The 23,076-nt window shown below is 46.6% G+C and overlaps 1 protein-coding gene across 5 annotated transcripts in view; it reads left to right on the top strand.

Annotated features, from left to right (window-relative positions):
* The window catches only part of LOC105480424 (glutamine rich 1), a 71,855-nt gene that overhangs the window by 4,347 nt on the left and 44,432 nt on the right, over positions 1–23,076 (top strand). For all 5 annotated transcript variants that reach the window (XM_011739272.3, XM_011739275.3, XM_011739274.3 and 2 more), the window contains one exon: positions 15,649–15,978. In XM_011739272.3, coding sequence (XP_011737574.1) covers positions 15,670–15,978 — 309 coding nt within the window. In that variant the 5' untranslated portion in view covers positions 15,649–15,669. The remainder of the gene's footprint in view (positions 1–15,648; positions 15,979–23,076) is intronic.

Here is a 23,076-nt window from a genome sequence, read left to right as displayed (position 1 = left end):
CTTGACATAGTTTAGATTTGTTTCTTTTTGAGTTTTATATAAATGGACTCATACTGTATTATGTTGTCTTAATACAGTGTTTCTGAAATTTGTTCACATTGTGTGCAGCTGTTCATTCCCATTTTTTTTTTTTTTTTTTTTTTTTTTTTTTTTTTTGAGACGGAGTCTCGCTCTGCCGCCCAGGCTGGAGTGCAGTGGCCGGATCTCAGCTCACTGCAAGCTCCGCCTCCCGGGTTTACGCCATTCTCCTGCCTCAGCCTCCCCAGTAGCTGGGACTACAGGCGCCCGCCACCTCGCCCGGCTAGTTTTTTGTATTTTTTAGTAGAGACGGGGTTTCACCATGTTAGCCAGGATGGTCTCGATCTCCCGACCTCGTGATCCGCCCGTCTCGGCCTCCCAAAGTGCTGGGATTACAGGCTTGAGCCACCGCGCCCGGCCCATTCCCATTTTTTTATGTAGTATTCTGTTGTATGAATATACCATAATGTATTTATCCATTCCACTATTAATAGATGTCTGAGTTGCTTCCAGGTTTTAGCTATTAAGAGTGCTGCTGTGAACATTCTTCTAAAAGTTCCTTCATATACACTGATGGGTAAAATTGCTCGGGTTCATAGAATGGATATTTTCAGCTTCACTAGATAATGCAAGTGGTTGTGCCAGTTTACAGTCCGTCAGTATTTGGGAAAAATACAAATGTTAATTTCCTGATTGAAAATAGAACCATGGCCGGGTGCAGTGGCTCACGCCTGTAATCCCAGCACTTTAGCAGGCCAGTGCGGGCAGATCACCTGAGATCAGGAGTTCCAGACCAGCCTGGCCAACATGGTGAAACCTCCTGTCTACTAAAAATACAAAAATTAGCAGGCATGGTGATGGGCGCCTGTAATCCCAACTACTCGGGAGGATGAGGCAGGAGAATCGTTTGAACCTGGGAGGCAGAGGTTGCAGTGAACTGAGACTGCGCCATTGCACTCCAGGCTAGGGGACAGAGCGAGAATGTGTTTCAAAAAAAAAAAAAAAAAAAGAAAAGAAAATAGAACCGTGATGAAAATGCCCCTAAACCAGGGACTCCTCTGGCATGGGGCAGATAAATGGCCTAATGGAATAACTTCTATCACAGCCGGGCGCGGTGGCTCAAGCCTGTAATCCCAGCACTTTGGGAGGCCGAGACGGGCGGATCACGAGGTCAAGAGATCGAGACCATCCTGGCTAACACGGTGAAACCCCGTCTCTACTAAAAAATACAAAAAAAAAACTAGCCGGGCGAGGTAGCGGGCGCCTGTAGTCCCAGCTGCTCGGGAGGCTGAGGCAGGAGAATGGCATAAACCCGGGAGGCGGAGCTTGCAGTGAGCTGAGATCCGGCCACTGCACTCTAGCCTGGGCGACAGAGCGAGACTCCGTCTCAAAAAAAAAAAAAAAAACTTCTATCACAAACCCTGCAGTTGTCTAGTATCCTTAAAAATAGAAATAGGGGGCTGGGCGTGGTGACTCAAACCTGTAATCCCAGCACTTTGGGAGGCTGAGATGGGCGGATCACAAGGTCAGGAGATCGAGACCATCCTGGCTAACATGGTAAAACCCCATCTCTACTAAAAAAAATACAAAAAACTAGTTGGGCGTGGTGGCAGGCACCTGTAGTCCCAGCTACTCAGGAGGCTGAGGCAGGAGAATGGCATAAACCCGGGAGGTGGAGCTTGCAGTGAGCTGAGATCCTGCCACTGCACTCCAGCCTGGGCGACAGAGCGAGACTCCGTCTCAAAAAAAAAAAAAAAAAGAAAAAAAAGAAATGGGGTGGAATACAGTGACTTGTGATTGCAATCCCAGCAGTTTGGGAGGCCAAGGTGGGAGGATTACTTGAGCCTAAGAGTTGGAGACCAGCCTAGGCAAGATAGCAAGACCCTGTTTCTGCAAAAAAATAAAAATAGCTAGTTGTGGTAGCATGGGCCTGTAGTCCCAGCTACTCGGAAGGCTGAGACAGGAGGATTGTTTGAGCCAGGAGTGTGAGGCTGCAGCGACCTGTGAACGTACCACTGCATTTTATCCTGGGTAATGGAGCAAGACCCTGTCTTATTTAAAAAAAAAAAAAAAAAAAAAAAAAAGACAAAAGGCTGGCTGCAGTGGCTCAGGGCATGTAATCCCAGCACTTTGGGAGGACTAGGGCGGCCGGATCACCTGAGTTCAGGAGCTCAAGAACAGCCTGACCAATATGGTGAAACCACGATTCTACTAAAAATACAAAAAAAATTAGCTGGGCTTGGTGGTATGCGCCTGTAGTTCCTGCTACTCGGAAGGCTGAGGCAGGAGAACTGCTTGAACCCAGGAAGCGGAGGTTGCAGTGAACCGAGGTGGTGCCATTGCACTCCAGCCTGGGTAACAAAGTGAGACTCCATCTCAAAAAAATAAAAATACAAACAAACAAAACCCAGGCAAAAGAATAGAAATATGTCAGTCCTGGATGGGCGCGGTAGCTCATGCTTGTAATCCCGGCACTTTGGGAGGCTGAGGCGGGTGGATCACGAGGTCAGGAGACTGAGACCATCCTGGCTAACACGGTGAAACTCTGTCTCTACTAAAAAATACAAAAAAAAAAAAAAAAAAAAAAATTAGCTGGGCGTGGTAGCGGTCACCCGTGGTCGCAGCTACGCGGGAGGCTGAGGCAGGAGACTGGCATGAACCTGGGAGGCGGAACTTGCAGTGAGCCGAGATTGTGCCACTGCACTCCAGTGCAGCTGAGATCATGCCACTGCATTCCAGCCTGGGTGACAGAGTGAGACTCTGTCTCCAAAAAAAAAAAAATAAAATGAATACATTCACATGGAAAAAAAAATCAATTTCCATTGTAAGGAGTCATATTTGTCATATAAACATATGGAGTTATTTCGAAGAAGCATGGAAGACATACTTCTTTTTTTTTTGAGATGAGCCTCCACCTCCTGGGTTCAAGCAATTCTTCTGCCTCAGCCTCACGACTAGCTGGGACTACAGGCGTATGGTACCCTGCCTGGCTAATTTTCGTATTTTTAGTAGAGACGGGGTTTCACCCCTGTTGGCCAGGCTGGTCTTGAACTCCTGACCTCGTGATCTGCCCATCTTGATTTTCCAAAGTGCTGGGATTTACAGGCATGAGCCACTGCACCTCGCCTATTTTATTTTATTTATTTATTTATCTATTTATTTTTATTATTTTTTGAGACAGAGTCTTGTTCTGTTGCCCAGGCTGGAGTGCAGTGGTGTGATTTCGGTTTACTGCAACTTCTGTCTCCCAGGTTCACACCATTCTCCTGCCTCAGCCTCCCTAGTAGCTAGGACTACAGGCACCATACCTGGCTAATTTTCATTTTTTTTTTTTTTTTTTTTTTTTTTGAGACGGAGTCTCGCTCTGTCGCCCAGGCTGGAGTACAGTGGCCGGATCTCAGCTCACTGCAAGCTCCGCCTCCCGGGTTCACGCCATTCTCCTGCCTCAGCCTCCGGAATAGCTGGGACTACAGGCGCCCGCCACCTCGCCCGGCTAGTTTTTTGTATTTTTTTAGTAGAGACGGGGTTTCACCGTGTTAGCCAGGATGGTCTCGATCTCTCGACCTCGTGATCCGCCCGTCTCGGCCTCCCAAAGTGCTGGGATTACAGGCTTGAGCCACCGCGCCTGGCCCGCCTGGCTAATTTTTGTGTTTTTGGTGGAGATAGGATTTCACCATGTTGGCCAGACTAGTCTTGAACTCCCAACCTCAGGTGATCTGCCCACCTCAGCCTCCCAAAGTGCTGGGGATTACAGGTGTTAGCCGCTGCACCGAGCCCCATGTGAATGTGTTCAAACTGGACTAAGCTATGAAGAGCCATTGTTGGAGTAGATGTGAACCTTGAGGGGCCTCAAAGCCTAAGGAAGAGGTAAGGTTCTGAGGCAGCTCAGACTTTCTTCTTTTAGTCCATCACGGATTGTTGACTCACTGCAGAGCCATACAGGGGGCCCAAAAGAGGTATCAGGGATAAGAAACCCAAGAAAGCGTGAGGATCTTCCCTTGGTACCTAAACGGAAAAAAGAAAAAAAATTTGCAAACAGACCTATAGAAATGTAATAGACTGTTGTTTTGGAGTAACCTTTGTCCATGGTACCATCTTATGTTCTAGTAATAAAATAATAAAAATAATAACTCATGTAGTGAAGAATTGCCATGCATCAGGCACTATGTTAAGCTCCAGTAGAAGGAAATACAGAGGAGCCAGGCGCAGTGGCTCACTCCTGTAATCCCAGCACTTTGGGAGGCCAAGGATCATGAGGTCAGGAGATGGAGACTGTCCTAACATGGTGAAAACCCGTGTCTACTAAAAATACAAAAAAATTAGCCAGGCATGGTGGTGGGCGCCTGTAGTCCCAGCTACTTGGGAGGCTGAGGCAGGAGAATGGTGTGAACCCGGGAGGCGGAGGTTGCAGTGAGCCCAGATCGGACCACTGCACTCCAGCCTGGGTGACAGCAAGACTCTGTCTCAAAACAGAGAAAGAAGGAAATACAGGGGAGATATCAGTGATGAATTTGAATTTATACCAGCAAAAATGTCCAGGGTCTGCTTAAGGGAGTGCTGGTTTTCTTTTATTTATTTATTTATTTTACAAAGCAGCTATATTTAAAAGCATTCAGAAGTAAATGCTTGTTTACAGACCTCATGCACCCCAAGAGCATTAGAGTATTTTCTGTTTTTGTTATTAGTCTCATCAGAGTCCCAGAAATTGGGAACACTCAAATATCCTCATGGCTGCATGTTTTTCAGAAATACTTTATTTAATATCTTGACTGTTTGTCACTAAGTCTTTTACTTGGAGGTAACTAAGAATCTTTTGTCTCTTTTAGAAGTTTCTCTATTTATGTTTATTACAAAGGCTCAACTTTTGTGTCTTATGAGCAGCATCTTGAAGTTAAGTCTTCATTATTTTGTACAAGTTTTTGGTATTTTATCGTTTAGTTTCTTTTTCTTTTTTTTTTTTTTTTTTTTTTTGTTTTTTTTTTTTTTTGAGACGGAGTCTTGCTCTGTGCCCCAGGCTGGAGTACAGTGGCGAGATCTCGGCTCACTGCAAGCTCCGCCCCCCGGGTTCACGCCATTCTCCTGCCTCAGCCTCCCGAGTAGCTGGGACTACAGGCGCCCGCCACCTCGCCCGGCTAATTTTCTTGTATTTTTAGTAGAGACGGGGTTTCACCATGTTAGCCAGGATGGTCTCGATCTCCTGACCTCGTGATCCGCCCGTCTCGGCCTCCCAAAGTGCTGGGATTACAGGCTTGAGCCACCACGCCCGGCCTGTTTTTTTTTCTTTTGAGATGGAGTTTCGCCGTTGTTGCCCAGGCAGGAGTGCGGTGGCATGGTCTTGGCTTACTGCAACCTCCGCCTCCCGGGTTCAAGCAATTCTCCTGTCTCAGCCTTCCGAGTAGCTGGGATTGCAGGCGCCCGCCACCACACCCAGCTCATTTTTTTTTGTATTTTTAGTAGAGACGGGGTTTCACCATGTTGGTTAGGCTGATTTCAAACTACTGACCTTGGGTGATCCACCCACCTTGGCCAAAGTGCTGGGATTATAGGCATGAGCCACGTCGTTCAGCTGGTTTAGTTTCTCTCAGATTTTGAAAGAAAATCATACTATGATCAACCAGAATTGTTTATGTGTCTGTTACCATTCCTGCACTATAGCCACTGTGTAGAAAAAGATGAGTTATTTATTTATCTATTCATTTTTTGAGATGGAGTCTCGCCCTGTCACCCAGGCTGAAGTGCAGTGGCACAATCTCACCTCCCGGGTTCATGCCATTCTCCTACCTCAGCCTCCCAAGTAGCTGAGACTACAGGCGCCCAACACCACGCCTGGCTAGTTTTTTTGTATTTTTAGTAGAGATGGGGTTTCTTTTTTTTTTTTTTTTTTTTTGAGACGGAGTCTCGCTCTGTCACCCAGGCTGGAGTGCAGTGGCACGATCTCGTCTCACTGCAAGCTCCGCCTCCTGGGTTTACGCCATTCTCCCGCCTCAGCCTCCGGAGTAGCTGGGACTACAGGCGCCCGCCACCTCGCCCGGCTAGTTTTTTGTATTTTTAGTAGAGACGGGGTTTCACCGTGGTCTCGATCTCCTGACCTTGTGATCCGCCCGCCTCGGCCTCCCAAAGTGCTGGGATTACAGGCGTGAGCCACCGCGCCCGGCTGAGACGGGGTTTCACTGTGTTAGCCAGAATGGTCTCGATCTCCTGACCTGGTGATCACCCCGCCTCAGTCTCCTAAAGTGCTGGGATTACAGGCGTGAGTCTTAGATTAATACAACTTGTGGAAAATTCAGAGGAGTATTAAACAGGAAGAAACTTAAATACTCTGGTTCCATCATCCAGGCATAACTACTGTTAGCATTCCTTTTTTTTGTTTTTTGTTTTTTGAGGCGGAGTCTCACTCTTTCCCCAGGCTGAAGTGCAGTGGCACAATCTCAGCTCCCTGCAACCTCCGCCTCCTGGATTCAAGTGATTCTCCTGCCTCAGCCTCTAGAGTAGCTGGGATTATGGGTGGCTGCCACTATGCCCAATTAGTTTTTGTATTTTTAGTGGAGATGGGGTTTCACCATGGTGGCCAGGCTGGTCTCACAATCTTGGCTGGATGCTATGGCTCATGCCTGTAATCCTAGCACTTTGGGAGACCGATGCTGTGGATCGCTTGAGGTAAGGAGTTCAAGAACATCCTGACCAACATGGCGAAATCCCGTCTCTACTAAAATACAAAAATTAGCTGGGTATGGTGGCGGGTGCCTGTAATCCCAGGTACTTTGGAGGCTGAGGCAGGAGTATTGCTTGAACCCAGGAGGCGGAGGTTTCAGTGAACCAGGATCATGCAACTACACTTCAGCCTGGGCGACAGAGCAAGACTCTGTCTCAAAAAAATAAAAAAAAGAATTTAGACTGGGCATAGTGGCTCACGCCTGTAATCTCAGCACTTTGGAAGGTGGAAGCAAGTGGATTACCTGAGGTTAAGAGTTCAAGACCAGCCTAACCAACATGGCGAAACCTCGTCTCTACTAAAAATACAAAAATTAGTCTGGTGTGGGCCGGGTGCAGTGGCTCACGCCTATAATGCCAGCACTTTGGGAGGCTGAGGCGGGTGGATCATGAGGTTAGGAGTTCAAGACCAGCCTGGCCAAGATGGTGAAACCTTGTCTCTACTAAAAATACAAAAATTAGCCAGGCATGATGGCAGGTGCCTGTAATCCCAGCTACTCAGGAGGCTGAGCCAGGAGAATCGTTTGAACCTGGGGGCGGAGGTTGCAGTGAGCCAAGTTCGTGCTACTGCACTCCAGCCTGGGTGACAGAGTGAGACTCCATCTCAAAAAAAAAAAAAAAAATTAAGATAGTGATGGTTTCCCTATGTTGCCTAGACTGGTCTCAAACTTTTGGGCTCAAATGATCTTCTTGGGCTCAAATGATCATCAGCCTTCCAAAGCATTGGGGTTACAGGCTTGAGCCACCATGCCCAGCCTGTTAACTTAATTGCTTGCTTATTTACTTATTATCTATGAATAAATGATAGAGTCTCACTGTCACCCAGGCTGGAGTGCAGTGGCATGATAATAGCTCACTGCAGGCTCAAACTGCTGGGATCAAGCCATCCTTCCGCCTCGGCCTCCCAAGTAACTGGGACTACAGGTGAGAGCCACCATGCTCAGCTTAGTATTGACATTTTCTTTTTTTTTTTTTTTTTTTTTTTGAGACGGAGTCTCGCTGTGTCTCCCAGGCTGGAGTGCAGTGGCCGGATCTCGGCTCACTGCAAGCTCCGCCTCCCTGCAAGCTCCGCCTCCCGGGTTCACGCCATTCTCCCGCCTCAGCCTCCCAAGTAACTGGGACTACAGGCGCCCGCCACCACGCCCGCCTAGTTTTTTTTTGTATTTTTAGTAGAGACGGGGTTTCACCATGTTAGCCAGGATAGTCTCGATCTCCTGACCTCGTGATCCACCCGCCTTGGCCTCCCAAAGTGCTGGGATTACAGGCTTGAGCCACCGCGCCCGGCCAGTATTGACATTTTCTAATGGTTTTATGGAATGTTTCCTACCTCAAGCTCGTTTGTCTTTTAAATTATTACTATTATTTCTAAGAGATAGGATCTCACTGTGGTGCCCAGGTTGGAATGCAGTGGCTGTCCACAGACAGGATCCTGCTACTGATCAGTACGGAAGTTTTGACCTGCTCCATTTCCAACTTGGGTCGGTTCACCCCTCCTTAGGCAACCTGGTGATTTCCTGCTCCCATGAAGTCACCATATTGATGCTGAACTTAGTGTGGACACCTGATTGACATAGCGCACTACAGCCCAGAACTCCTGGACTACTCAAGCAATCCTCCTGTTTCAGCCTTCTGGGTAGCCGAGACTGCAGGCATGCACCATCATCCCAGCCCCCTTCCCCCCACCTTTTTTTTTTGAGACAGAGTCTCACTCTGTCTCCAGGCTAGAGTTCAGTGGTGTGATCTTGGCTCACTGCAACCTCCACCTCCCAAGTTCAAGCGATTCTCCTGCCTCAGCCTCACGAGTAGCTGGGATTATAGGCATGCTCCACCATGCCCAGCTAATTTTGTATTTTTAGTAGAGACGGGGATTCTCCATGTTGGTCAGGCTGGTCTCAAACACCCAACCTCAGGTTATCTGCCTGCCTTGGCCCCGCAAAGTCCATGGTGTTAGGATTACAGACGTGAGCCACTGCACCCGGCCTTTGTTTGTTTGTTTGTTTGAGATGGAGTCTTGCTCTGTTGCCCAGGCTGGAGTGCAGTGGTGCAGTCTTGGCTCACTACAAGCTCCGCCTCCCAGGTTCACACCATTCTCCTGCCTCAGCCTCCCGAGTAGCTGGGACTACAGGCACCTGCCACCACGCCTGGCTTATTTTTTGTATTTGTATTTTGTATTAGCCAGGGTGGTCTCGATCTCCTGACCTAATGATCCACCCGCCTTGGCCTCCCAAAGTGCTGGGATTACAGATGTGATCCACGGCGCCAGGCTTTTTTTTTTTTTTTTTTTTTTAATGAAAGGCTTAAAGAATGGATTTTGATGGTTTATAGCAAGTAACTTTTTGAAGCTTTTATATTTTCTGACAACCGAATATCTAGCTTATTTGCCTGTTTGCTCAGGAAATAAATTTGTATTTGGACTAGCATTTCTTATAGTAACTTTTTAAAGGTACTATTCTAGAAATACTGACTGGTAGGATTTATTTGGAGATGACATAGGCAGCAGAATGATTTTTATCATATCTTTGGAAACTTGATTGACAAAAAATACGTTCTGGACTTTGGGGAAATGTATTCTAAAACTAAAATATTGATTAAATAGAAGTTTTTTTCACTTAGCTAAATGTTTGTCTAAAATAGAGGACATGTTGCTGGGGGCAGTGGCTCACGCCTCTAATCTTAGCACTTTGGGAGGGTGGGCAGATTGCTTGAGACGAGGAGTTTGGGACCAGCCTGGCTAACATAGCAAAACTCCATCTCCACTGAAAATACAAACTAGCCTGGTGTGGGGGCAGGTGTCTGTAATTCCAGCACTTTGGGAGGCCAAGACGGGCAGATTACAAGGTCAAGAGTTTGAGACCAGCTTAGTCAACATGGTGATACCCTGTCTCTACTAAAAATACAAAAATTTGGTGGGCATATTGGCGTGTGCCTGTAATCCCAGCTACTTGGGAGACTAAGGCAGGAGAATTGTTGGAACCTGGGAGACAGAGGTTACAGTGAGCAAAAATCATGCCACTGCACTCCTGGGCTACAGAGCAAGACTCTGTCTCCAAAAAAAAAAAAAAAAAAAAAAAGAAGGCTTCGGCCAGGCATGGTGGCCTACGTCTGTAATCCCAGCACTTTGGGAGGCTGAGGTGGGCAGATAGATCTCTTGAGCCCAGGAGTTTGAGAACAACGTGGGCAACATGGCAAAACCCTGTCTCTGCAACAAATACAATAATTAGCTGGGCATGGTGGCACATGCCTGTAGTCCCAGCTGCTTGGGCGGCTGAGGTGGGAGGATCGATAGAGCCTAGGAGGTTGAGGTTGCAGTAAGCCAAGATTTTATACCACTGCACTCCATCCTGGGTGATAGAATAAGACCTTGTCTCAAGAAACCCACAACAGGCCGGGCGCGGTGGCTCAAGCCTGTAATCCCAGCACTTTGGGAGGCCGAGACGGGTGGATCACGAGGTCAGGAGATCGAGACCATCCTGGAGAACACGGTGAAACCCCGTCTCTACTAAGAAATACAAAAAACTAGCCGGGTGAGGTGGCGGGCGCCTGTAGTCCCAGCTACTCAGGAGGCTGAGGCAGGAGAATGGCGTGAACCCGGGAGGCGGAGCTTGCAGTGAGCTGAGATCCGGCCACTGCACTCCAGCCTGGGCTACAGAGCGAGACTCCGTCTCAAAACAAAAAAAGAAACCCACAACAGAAAATCGGGGGTGTGGAACTTTAATTTCCTGATCTTACATGGAACTCCATAGATACTCCAATTTTTTTGTTTTTTAAGACGGAATCTCACTCTGTTGCCTAGGCTGGAGGGCAATGGTGCAGTTTCAGCTAACTGCAACCTCCATCTCCTGGGTTCAAGTGATTCTCCTGTCTCAGCCTCCTGAGTAGCTGGGATTACAGGCATGTGCCATCATGCCTGGCTAATTTTTATATTTTTAGTAGAGGCAGGATTTCACCATGTTGGCCAGGCTATTCTCGATCTCCTCTTGCCCTCAGGTGATCCACCTGGCTCAGCCTCCCAAAAAGTGCTGGCATTAGAGGCCACTGCACCTAGGCAATACCCTAAAAGTGAGTCTACAAGTAGAGGCATAAAGGTATGATGTGATTGGTAGGGTTTGGTGAGAGGAGGGTGATTTTTAGTTTTTTTTTTGTTTGTGTTTTTTGAGACGGAGTCTTGCTCTGTCACCCAGGCTGGAGTGCAATGGCGCGATCTCGGCTCACTGCAAGTTCTGCCTCCCAGGTTCACACCTTTCTCCTGCCTCAGCCTCCCGAGTACCTTGAAGCTCCGCCTCCCGGGTTTACGCCATTCTCCTGCCTCAGCCTCCCGAGTAGCTGGGACTACAGGCGCCCGCCACCGCGCCCGGCTAGTTTTTTGTATTTTTAGTAGAGACGGGGTTTCACCGTGTTCGCCAGGATGGTCTCGATCTCCTGACCTTGTGATCCGCCCGTCTCGGCCTCCCAAAGTGCTGGGATTACAGGCTTGAGCCACCGCGCCCGGCCGATTTTTAGTTTTTTATGTATAATTTGTTTAGGCTTTTTTTTTGTTTTTTGAGATGGAGTTTTACTCTTGTTGCCCAGACTGGAGTGCAATGGCATGATCAAGAACCAGAGGTCAAAGCATACTTAGCTGCTTTTACTTTTTATTTTATATCTTTTTTTTTTTTTTTTTTTTTTTTGAGACAGAGTCTGGCTCTGTCGCCCAAGCTGGAGTGCAATGGCGCGATCTCGGCTCACTGCAAGTTCTGCCTCCCAGGTTCACACCTTTCTCCTGCCTCAGCCTCCCGAGTACCTTGGACTACAGGCACCTGCCACCACGCCCGGTTAATTTTTCTATTTTTACTAGAGATGGGGTTTCACCGTGTTAGCCAGGATGGTCTCGATCTCCTGACCTTGTGATCCGCCCGCCTGGGCCTCCCAAAGTGCTGGGATTACAGGAGTGAGCCACCGTGCCCGGCCTTATTTTATATCTTTTTATACTATTAGAACAGTTTTTCTTAGTTAAGTTTCATATCCTTTTCCCCAACCCCTGAATAAACCTCCAAAAACAAAACAAAAACTAGGTGGAATTCTATACTGAGTACTGTAGAAAGCTTGTTTCTAGTAAGAAAAGTTGGTGAAATTATCTTTTACACTTAATATCAGACTTGAGGTGAGGTTTAAGCTGCCCCTTCTGAGTTTCTGAAACTTGAAAGACAAGAGTGAGGAGAAATAGGGTTACTAGGAGGATCATAGACACTGGCTTTACTAGGCAATAGTCATGAAGGTTTTTCAGTTCTGTAAACTTTGTTTGCGGTGTTTTGTTTTTTTTCTTTTTTTTTTAAATTATTTTTTGTCGTTTTTTTGTTTTGTTTGATTTTGAATTCCCATCTACTCCATCGGGAAACAGTGTTTCTTTGTATTGGTGTTTACTCATTTGTCTTTTCCCAGACTTGAGACAAAAAAAGGTTTTTGCTGCATGCAAAAACTTTACTTTTGTACCTTAAAAAAAAGAAAATTGCTTTTTGTAGTAGCTTTGACAGTTTTATCAATCTCAGTATATTATGTAAATACAACTGACAGTTGAAGAAAATACATTTTTAGGAAATGTAAATTCCAGCTGACCTGCTGCTCTTTTGTAATGGAGGTGAAAAACTGAAATTATGTACCAGCATGGTAGAGGACCTGTTAATGGCTGCTCATAAAATCTCTCCTTTGTCCCCTTTTGAGCAGAAGGGTATGTGTGATTAGATATTAGAATTTCATAACTTTGTAATGTTACCAGATCTTTATTATGAAAGATGCCTGTTTTCTTTTAGGTAGAGTGTCACTCTGGTGCCCAAGCTGGAGTGCAGTGGTACAATCTTGGCTCACTGCAACCTCTGCCTCCTGGACTCAAGCAGTTCTCCCGCCTCGGCCTCCTGAGTAGCTGGTATTACAGGTGCCTGCTACCATGCCTGGCTAATTTTTGTATTTTTAGTAGAGACAGGGTTTCACTTTGTTGGCCAGGCTGGTCTTGAACTCCTGACCTCAGGTGATCTGCCCACCTTGGCCTCCCAAAGTGTTGGGATTACAGGTGTGAGCCACCGCACCTGGCTGAAAGATGCCTTCTTAAGGAAATCCCTACTGTGATGCTGTTAACAAAGGGGAACTTTGATACATTTTGTGCAAGTGTGGCAAATGAGTGCTTTCGGATCACCTAAGCCAAGTAGCCTTCTCTGAATCTGTAGTTAGGCAAAGTGTGTTTGGCTTGATGCTCTCCTTCTGTGTGACGTGGACATCGACAACTTTTTTATTATTTTATTTTATTATTAGTATTTTTTTACAGATGAAGGTCTCTCTAGGTTTCCCAGCTCAAAGACCTGGGCTCAAGCAATCCTCCCGCCTCAGCCTCCTGAGTAGCTGAGACTACATATGTGCACCACTGTGACCAGCTGATAACTTAATTTTTTTTTTTTTTTTTTTTTTTTTTTTGAGACGGAGTCTCGCTGTGTCGCCCAGGCTGGAGTGCAGTGGCGCGATCACGGCTCACTGCAAGCTCCGCCTCCCAGGTTCACGCCATTCTCCCGCCTCAGCCTCCGAGTAACTGGGACTACAGGTGCCCGCCACCACGCCCGGCTAGTTTTTTGTATTTTTAGTAGAGACGGGGTTTCACCATGTTAGCCAGGATGGTCTCGATCTCCTGACCTCGTGATCTACCCGCCTTGGCCTCCCAAAGTGCTGGGATTACAGGCTTGAGCCACCGCGCCTGGCCTTTTTTTTTTTTTTTTTTAAGACAGAGTTATGCTCTGTCGCCTAGGCTGGAGTGCATTGGAGTGATCTTGGCTCTCTGCAGCCTAGATCTTTGGACTCAAGCAATCCTTCCACCTTAGCCTCCCTAGTAGCTGGGACTACAGGTGCATGCCACCACACCCAGTTAATTTTTGTATTTTTTTGTAGAGATGGAGTTTCTCCATGTTGCCCAGGCTGAGGTGGAAGGATTGCTTGAGTCCATGAAGCTATGGATATTACAGAGAGAATCAGGTGGCTCACGCCTATAATCCCAGCACTTTGGGAGGCCAAGGCGGGCAGATCACCTGAAGTCAGGAGTTTGAGACCAGCCGGGCCAACACGGCGAAACCCAGTCTCTACTAAAAATACATAAATTAGCTGGGCATGGTGGTGGGCGCCTGTAGTCCCAGCTACTTGGGAGGCTGAGGCAGGAAAATCACTTGAACCTGGGAGGATGCAGTGAGCCGAGATCGTGCCACTGCACTCTAGCCTGGGTGACAGAGGGAGACTCCATCTGGAAAAAAAAAAAAAAGGCTGGGCGTGGTGGTTCATGCCTGTAATCCCAGCACTTTGGGAGGCCGAGGCAGGCAGATCACGAGGTCAGGAGATCGAGACCATCCTGGCTAAGATGGCGAAACCCCGTCTCTACTAAAAATACAAAAAAATTAACTGGATGTGGTGGCGGGTGCCTGTAGTCCCAGCTACTGGAGAGGCTGAGGCAGGATAATGGGGTGAACCCAGGAGGTGGAGCTTACAGTGAGCTGAGATTGTGCCACTGCACTCCAGCCTGGACAACAGAATGAGACTCTGTCTCAAAAAAAAAGGAAAAAAATCATAATTCTTCCTGTTCCACATTGAATTTCAAACGTAGCAGGTATATATGAAGCAACTAACATGGGTGAGCTGTTCGGAGAGAACCAGGACATAGTCTTGTCTGCCAAGAATTTAGAGCCTAGGTAGAAGAAAGGAGATGCTTAACCCACATATTTTATATCTGTAACGTAAGGTAGAGCATCTGGTCAGTCTAGTATATCTGGCCTGATTGCTCAAGGGAACAAATCACCTTTCCAGACATTCAGAATTATCGGAGAATCCTTTTTGGCAAAAACGTTTGCTTGGTTTCTGTTACTCTTTCATCCTGCTGCTACTTTTATTCTGAAGGTCTAGCTGATCAAGGGAGGATGGTACAAAGGTAGCAGCGACAGGGGTCAGCAGTCCACAGATTGCACACTTGTCCCTCAGGTAATGAGAGTTAACTGTCTACATCTGCAGGTTAATTCTTAAGGTAAATAAATACCTGATGAAAACTTGTAGAATTTATTTCTGAATTTTAGTAGTGACCTGGATATTTAAAGCACTATATACCTTTTTTTCCCAGAATTATTTTAATAGTATTAGTTACATTTATGTAGTACTATCTATGTGTTAGGTGATTTTCTAAATGCCTTATTAAATCCTCATGTCAACTGTGAGGTAAGTACTATTGTATCCCCATTTTACTCACAAGAAAACTAAGGTTAATTGACTTTTCTAGAGTTAAATAATGAAGGAAACATAAAGTTGGGATTTGAACCCAGGTAGCTCGGCTCCAGAGTCCGTGCTCTTAACTAATAAGCTGTGTTGCAAAAGAATGTGAGCAGCATATGGCAAAATAGGATTTTTGGTTTTTCTGATGGGAGATGAAGAACATATCCTCTGCCTCTTGTGTCTTGCCACAACTAGGTGGCATACCTATCTCTGCTATAGGAAATGCTTGGAAATAAAACATATCCATAGGAATCCCTGCCCCTGGCTTCTTCCTCCTTGCTTGGTGTCCTCTCTGTGATGGTCACAGAGCAGTTTTGCATGTGACATTTACTGTCCAGTGCTTGGTTCTGCACAGAAGATGGGATTGACCTAGTGCTAGGTGGGAAATGTGTTTTCAGCCTGTTTCATCCAGTATTGTGAAGCATGTGTTTGTTTTTTGTTTGCAGTGTGATAGTTTTATTTAAGAAATGTTAATGGAAATAATTTTCAAACATCCATTAATTGAAAAAATAAGGTGGTATAATAAAACTTTATTTTTTTATTGTATATGTATACAGCTGCCCTGAATATATTCCAGTCTTGTGCAAGGGTAATTGTTTCTGGGCATTTCCTGCTAAAAACAGTAACATAATTTTGACTTCTGTTTATTTCTAGGAACCCTAAGGACTCTGCAATATGAATAATTCCCTGGAGAACACCATCTCCTTTGAAGAGTACATCCGAGTAAAGGCACGGTCTGTCCCGCAACACAGGATGAAGGAATTTCTGGACTCACTGGCCTCTAAGGGGCCAGAAGCCCTTCAGGAGTTCCAGCAGACAGCCACCACTACCATGGTGTACCAACAGGGTGGGAACTGCATATACACAGACAGCACTGAAGTGGCTGGGTCTTTGCTTGAACTTGCCTGTCCAGTCACCACCAGTGTTCAGCCACAAACCCAGCAAGAACAGCAGATCCAGGTTCAGCAGCCACAGCAGGTTCAGGTATATGGGAAATGCTGAGGTGTAGCCTGTTTAATGTACTTTATTTGTTGTCAGTGTTTTAGTTAGTGGGATCATCACATGTGTATGGATGTTACAGGTTATTTTCATTAAGGGGGGACTCTGAAACTATTTAACACTAAGATTTTCAAAGTTAATGTGGACTAAAAATTTTTTCCTTTTTCTTTAAGTTTTTTTTTTTTTTTTTTTTTTTTAAAACAAACCCCAGTGTCAAGGGCTGACTTTGAATAGATTGCAGCCAGGGATATGCTTAGCTACCTAGGAAACCCCAACCCAGAAGCAGGTCATCTATGAATGGTTTAGCATCAGGTTCAACGTGCCTCGCGTGATGAGTGAGGAGGCGACCACCTTTCTGGCAGCACCCCTTTTCCCAGGATGAGGGGCTCTCTGCACCGGAACCCGTTCCGGGCACATGACCCCACTGGCGGCGATGTCAGTGATGGTGGGGGACTGGCTTTCCAAGGCCAACCAACACTCTGTGGTGCTGCCATGTCATTGTACCTGGGTTGTTTTATTTCTTTGTTTCTTCTTTTTTTGAGATGGAGTCTTGCACTGTGGCCCTGGATGGATTCTCCTGCCCCCACCTCCTGAGTAGCTGGGATTCCTGGTGCCCGCCAACACACCCGGCTAATTTTTTATACTTTTAATAGAGATAGGGGTTTCACTATGTTGGCCAGGCTGGTCTTGAACTCCTGACTTCGTGATCCGCCTGCCTCCTCAACCCAAAGTGCTGGGATTACAGGCATGAGCCACTGCACCCGGCCACACCTGGGTTGGTTTTTTTTTTTTTTTTTTTCTTTTTTTTTTTGAGACAGAGTCTCATTCTGTCACCCAGGCTGGAGTGCAGTGGTGCATTCTTGCCTCCGCCTCCTGGGTTCAAGCTATTCTCACGCCTCAGCCTCCCAAGTAGCTGGGACTACAGGTGTGCGCTACCACCCTCAGCAATTTTTTTTGTATTTTTAATAGAGGCTGGGTTTCCCCATGTTGGGCTTGAACTCCTGACCTCAAGAGATCTGCCTGCCTCCTCGGCCTCCCAAAGTGCTGAGATTACAGGCGTGAGCCACCATGCCCAGCGTTTTTTTTTTTTTTCTTTTTAAATGGAGTTTCGCTCTTGTTATCCAGGCTACTAGAGTGCAATGGCGCGATTGTGGCTCACTGCAACCTCCACCTCTCGGGTTCAAACGATTTTCCTGCCTTAGCTTCCCGAGTAGCTGGGATTACAAACATGCACCACCAAGCCTGGCTAATTTTTTGTATTTTTAGTAGAGACGGGGTTTCACCATGTTAGCCAGCATGGTCTTGATCTCCTGACCTCATGATCTGCCCACCTCGGCCTCCCAAAATTCTGGGATTACAGGCGTGAGCCATGGCACCCGGCTGAGGCTTCCTTTCTATTTGTGTCTTCCTGAGTAGAGACAGAACACAGGAGGGTTGGTCTTGGCTCATTACTGATAGTGTGACATTTGAAATTAATTTAAAAATGGAAAGGCTGATGTATTTCAGTGATCTTCATTAACTTGTGTGATTCCGTAACTCAGATTACCTATAGATTTCTAGGTTTGTGTTTGTTGTTTGTAAGCCACAAAATGGCCAAGTGCATTTGTGGATGCCTGTAATCTCAGCATTTTGGGATGCCAAGGCGGGCGGATCATTGAGTCCAGAAGTTTGAGGCCAGCCTGGGCAATATGGCAAAACCCCGTCTCTACAGAAAATAAAAAAAATTACCCAGGCATGGTGGTATGTACTTGTAGTCCCAGTTACTTGGGAAGCTGAGGTGGGAGGATTGCTTGAGCCCAGGAGGTCAAAACCCGCCTGGGCAACACGGTGAAACCCTGTTTCTACCAAAAATAGAAAAAATTAGCTGGGCGTGGTGATGCACGCCTGTGGTCTTAGCTACTTGAGAGGCTGAGGTGGGAGAGTCCCTTGAGCCTGGGAGGTGGAGGTTGCAGTGACCTGAGATCATGCCACTGCACTCCAGCCTGGGTGACAGAGTGAGATCCCATCTCAAAAAACAAAAGGAATAAAAATTGTAAGGCACAAAAAAATAATGCTAATGGATGATAAGCTTTCTGAAAGAGGAGAAACTACTACATTTGTTGAGAAGATAAAATGTTCTCCTTTAGTTTTTTGAGACAGAGTCCCACTCTGTCATCCAGGCTGGAGTGCAGTGGCGTGATCTCAGCTCACTGCAACCTCTGCCTCCTGGGTTCAAGCAATTCTCCTGCCTCAACCTCCTGAGTAGGTGGGATTCCAGGCGCCTGCCACTGTGCTGGCTAATTTTTGTATTTTTAGTAGAGACGGGGTTTCACCATGTTGGTCAGTCTGGTCTTAAACTTCTGACCTCAGGTGATCTGGCCTTGGCCTCCCAAAGTGCCGGGATTACAGGCGTGATCCACCGCATCCAGCCAGAGTTTTCCTCTTTAGAGGTCTTTATGTTAGACAACAGGCTCCTCCAGTTGCAAATCCAGTTTTCTTGCCTTTGTCTATTAGGGTCGAATTTCATTGTATTCTGGATGTTTTTTTCACACTAAGAAGACAGGCTCTGCCTCCTGGCCACTGCACTCTAGCCTGGGCAACAGAGCGAGACTCCGTCTCAAAAAAAAAAAAAAAAGAAGACAGGAAAGGAACTGGAACGTGCTGGAGAGGCAGGAGTATGGAGAGGTGGGCCTGGTGAGATAGAAGGTTTTCTTTTCCTTCGTATTTTGTTTTTGTTTTTTTAGAGACAGGATTTCACTTGCCCAGGCAGGAGTGCTGTGGCATGATCATGGCTCACTGCAGCCTTGACCTCCTGGGCTCAGGTGATGCTCCCACCTCAGCCTCCCGATTAGCTGGGACTACAGGTTCGTGCCACCATGCTCAGCTAATTTTTTCATTTTTGGTAGAGATGGGCTCTCGTCATGTTGCTCAGGCTGGTGTTGAACTCCTGGCCTCCAGCAGTCCTCATGGCTGAGCCTCCTAAAGTGCTGGGATTACAGACATGAGCGACTGTTCCCAACTGAAGTAGGTTTCACTGTAGCCCCTCAAAAATGCAGCTGAGTATATTGGAAGGACATAGCCTCTCAAGCTTCAGTACTGGGTTTAAATTTGACTTGACCACTCAATTATTGACATGAGCTTAATCTTTACCTCCGGTTTGTTCATCAGTTGAATAGGGATAATACCATTTAATGAGACTGAACCAGATAATAAAGTATCTGGCATATGAAGAGATTTTTTTTTTGTTTTTTGGAGACAGGGTCTCATTCTGTCACCTAGGTTTGAGTGCAGTGGTGTGATCTTGGCTCACTGCAACCTCAGCCTCCCAGGCTCAAGCTATCCTCCCACCTCAGCTTCCCAAGTACATGGGACCACAGGTGCACACCACCAACGCCTGGCTAATTTTTTGTATTTTTGATAGAAACAGAATTTCACCATGTTGTCCAGGCTGAGATTTACTCTCTTTTTTTTAAGATGGAGTCTCACTCTGTCACCCAAGCTGGAGTGCAATGGCACGATCTCGGCTCACTTGCAAGCTCCACTTCCTGGGTTCACGCCATTCTCCTGCCTCAGCCTCCCGAGTAGCTGGGACTACAGGCACCCACCACCACGCCCAGCTAATTTCTTGTATTTTTTGTAGAGACGGGGGTTTTACTGTGTTAGCCAAGATGGTCTCGATCTCCTGACTTCATGATCTGCCCGCCTCTGCCTCCCAAAGTGCTGGGATTACAGGTGTGAGTCACCGTGGCTGGCCTCTTTTATTTTTATATTTATTTACTTATTTTTTGAGATAGAGCCTCACTCTATTGCCCAGACTGGAATGCAGTGGCACGATCTTGTTTTACTACAACCTGCATCTCTGGGGGTTCAAGCTGGCACGCCCAGCTAATTTTTGTATTTTTAGTAGAGATGGGGTTTCACCATGTTGGCCAGGATGGTCTTGAACTCCTGACCTTAAGTGGTTTGCCCACCTCGGCCTCCCAAAGTGCTGAGATTATAGGCATGAGCCACCACACCCAGCCTTGTTTTGTCTTTGTAAAGAAGAAAAAGTACAGGAAAGGTAAGTAAAAGAAGGCTGGCCCAGGTATGGTGGCTCACACCTATAATTCCAGCACTTTGGGAGGCTGAGGTGAGTGGATTCCTTGAGCCTAGGAGTTTGAGGCCAGCCTGCGCAAGATGGCGAAATCCTGTGTGTAAAAAAGTACAAAAATTAACTAGTTGTGATGGCTCGCTCATGTGGTCCCAGGTACTCAGGAGGCTAAAGTGGGAGGATCACCTAAACCTGGGAGGTCATGGTTGCAGTGAGCTGTGATTGTGCCACTGCACTCCAGCCTTTTACACTAAGGACAGGAAAGGGACTGGATTGAGACACTGTCTCCAAAAAAAGGAGAAAAGAAGACTGATTTTTTTTTTTTTTTTTTTTTTTTTTTTTGAGACGGAGTCTCGCTCTGTAGCCCGGTCTGGAGTGCAGTGGCCAGATCTCAGCTCACTGCAAGCTCCGCCTCCCGGGTTTATGCCATTCTCCTGCCTCAGCCTCCCGAGTAGCTGGGACTACAGGTGCCCGCCACCACGCCCGGCTAGTTTTTTGTATTTTTTAGTAGAGACGGGGTTTCACGGTGTTCGCCAGGATGGTCTCGATCTCCTGACCTAGTGATCCGTCCGTCTCGGCCTCCCAAAGTGCTGGGATTACAGGCTTGAGCCACCGCGCCCGGCCGAAGACTGATTTTTCTGGCTCAAATTATTCTGCTGTTATTTACACCTTTGATCTCCTCTTTCTTACCACAGCCAGCCAATTTTTGTAGTTTTTTTTAGTGGAGATGGGGTTTCATTTGCCATGTTGGACAGACTGGTCTTGAACTCCTGACCCTAAGCAATTCACTTCCCTCAGCCTCCCAAAGTTCTGGGATTACAGGCATGAGCCATCGTACCTGGCCACTAGGCTAGTCTTGGGATTCCTGAGTTCAAGTGAGCCACCCACTTTGTGGGTGTTTGGATTACAAAGTGTTTGAATTATAGGCACAAGCCATTACACCTGGCCCTGCTTTCTTATAAGGTTAAAGAGTTTGGGGCCAGGTGCGGTGGCTCAGCCTGTAATCCCAGCACTTTGGGAGGCCAAGGTGGACGGATCACGAGGTCAGGAGATAGAGACCATCCTGACTAACACGGTGAAACCCCGTCTCTACTAAAAATACAAAAAATTAGCTGGGTGTGGTGGCGGGCACCTGTAGTCCCAGCTACTTGGGAGGTTGAGGCAGGAGAATGGCGTGAACCCGGGAGGTGGAGCTTGCAGAGAGCCGAGGTCACGCCACTGCACTCCAGCCTGGGCAACGGAGCGAGAGTCTGTCCCCCCCAAAAAAAAAAAGAGACAGTGAGTTTGGGGATTCAAGTTTGGAGTGATTTTTGAGACTTTATGTTCAAGATAAACTGATCAGTGCTTGAACTTGGGAGGCAGAGGTTGCAGTGAATCGAGATCGTGCCACTGCACCACAGCCTGGATGACAGAGCAGACTCTGTCTCAGAAAAAAGAAAAGCCACTAATCGAGATCAGTAACATCGTCTTTCTCCCTAAACTCTATGTAAATGAAAGAAGAAACATAAATATAATGACATCCATGAGACAGATTCACTGTGATAGAATCATAAGAATATATGTTTTCCCTAAGTGACTAAAAAGATGCTTTTAAAAAATAAAAAATTCTAGCCAGGCCAGGCGTGGTGGCTCACACTTGTAATCCCAGATGTTTGGGAAGCTGAAGTATGTAGATGACTTGAGCCCGGGAGTTTGAGACCAGGCTGGGAAACACAAAACAGAAAAACACAAAAATTAGTTGAGCATGGTGGTGTGCACTTGTAGTCCCAGCTACTCAGAAGGCAGAGCAACCTTGGGCCTAGGAGTCCGAAGTAGCAGTGAGCTGTGATCACGCCGCTGCACTCCATCCTGGGCAAAAGTGAAAGACCCTGTCTCTATAAAAAACAGAACAACAAAGCATTTTTAAGAGTGCTGGATTAAATGAATACCATTTAAAAACTACTAAACCTAAGAAATTGATAAAAGAGTATAAGTAGACAGAATTAGGTGATGAAAGGCCAGGTGTGGTGGCTCATGCTTATTATCCCAGCACCTTGGGGAGGGCGAGGCGGGCGGATCACCTGAGGTCAGGAGTTTGAGATCAGCCTGGCCAACATGGTGAAACCTCATCTCTGCTAAAAACACTAAAATTAGCTGGCCATGTTGGCAGGCGCCTGTAGTCCCAGCTACTCGGAGGCTAAGGCAGGAGAATTGCTTGAACCTGGGAAGCCGAGGTTGCAGTGAGCTGAGATCACGCCATTGCACTCCAGACTGGGCAACAAGAGTGAAACTGTCTCAAAAAGAAAAAAAAAAATTTGGTGACGAATACATGTAGGAAAGAACTTTTGGGGAAAGTGGGGCAGTTCTTAGAGTGCCCTAAGCTGAGAAGTAGAGGATACACAGAGTAGAAGTCCACTGGGGTAGCTTTAGAACTAAAGGTTGGGAATTGACTAGAGACTTCAAAACACACACATAAACATATGTATACTTGGAGCTCACATTAGCTTGATGAGCAAGTTAGAGATACATTAGTTTGATGATAATTGTTACTGCCCTTTTGGGTACGAATCATAGGCTGGGTGCAGTGACTCATACCTGTAATCTCAACACTTTGGGAGACTGAGGCAGGAGGATCGTTTGAGTTCAGGAATTCAAGACCAGCCTGGGCAACATAGTGAGACCTTGTCTCTACTAAAAATAAAATTAGCTGGGTGTAGTGGTATACACCTGTAATCCCAGCTGCTGAAGAGGCTGAGGTGGAAGGATAGCTTGAGAATACTTTATTTCCAAAAAAAAAAATTTTTCCCCTGATGGATCTGTATTTTAGCTAACCTTTTAGAGTGCTCTTTGTGGTCCCTTCGCCCACACAGGTTATCAACTGTTAATGCAAGTTATAAGTGTAATTGGAGGAAACGTCCTTTTTTTCTTTAAAAAATAATTTTTGGCTGGGCGTGGTGGCTCATGCCTCTAATCCCAGCACTTTGGGAGGCCGAGGTGGGTGGATCACAAGGGCAGAAGTTCAAGATCAGCCTGGC

The sequence above is a fragment of the Macaca nemestrina genome, chromosome 2 (genome assembly GCF_043159975.1).
Source record: "Macaca nemestrina isolate mMacNem1 chromosome 2, mMacNem.hap1, whole genome shotgun sequence".
NCBI lineage: Eukaryota > Metazoa > Chordata > Mammalia > Primates > Cercopithecidae > Macaca > Macaca nemestrina.
Note: the sequence above shows the minus strand (reverse complement) of the source record. Positions and strands in the feature narration are given on the sequence as shown.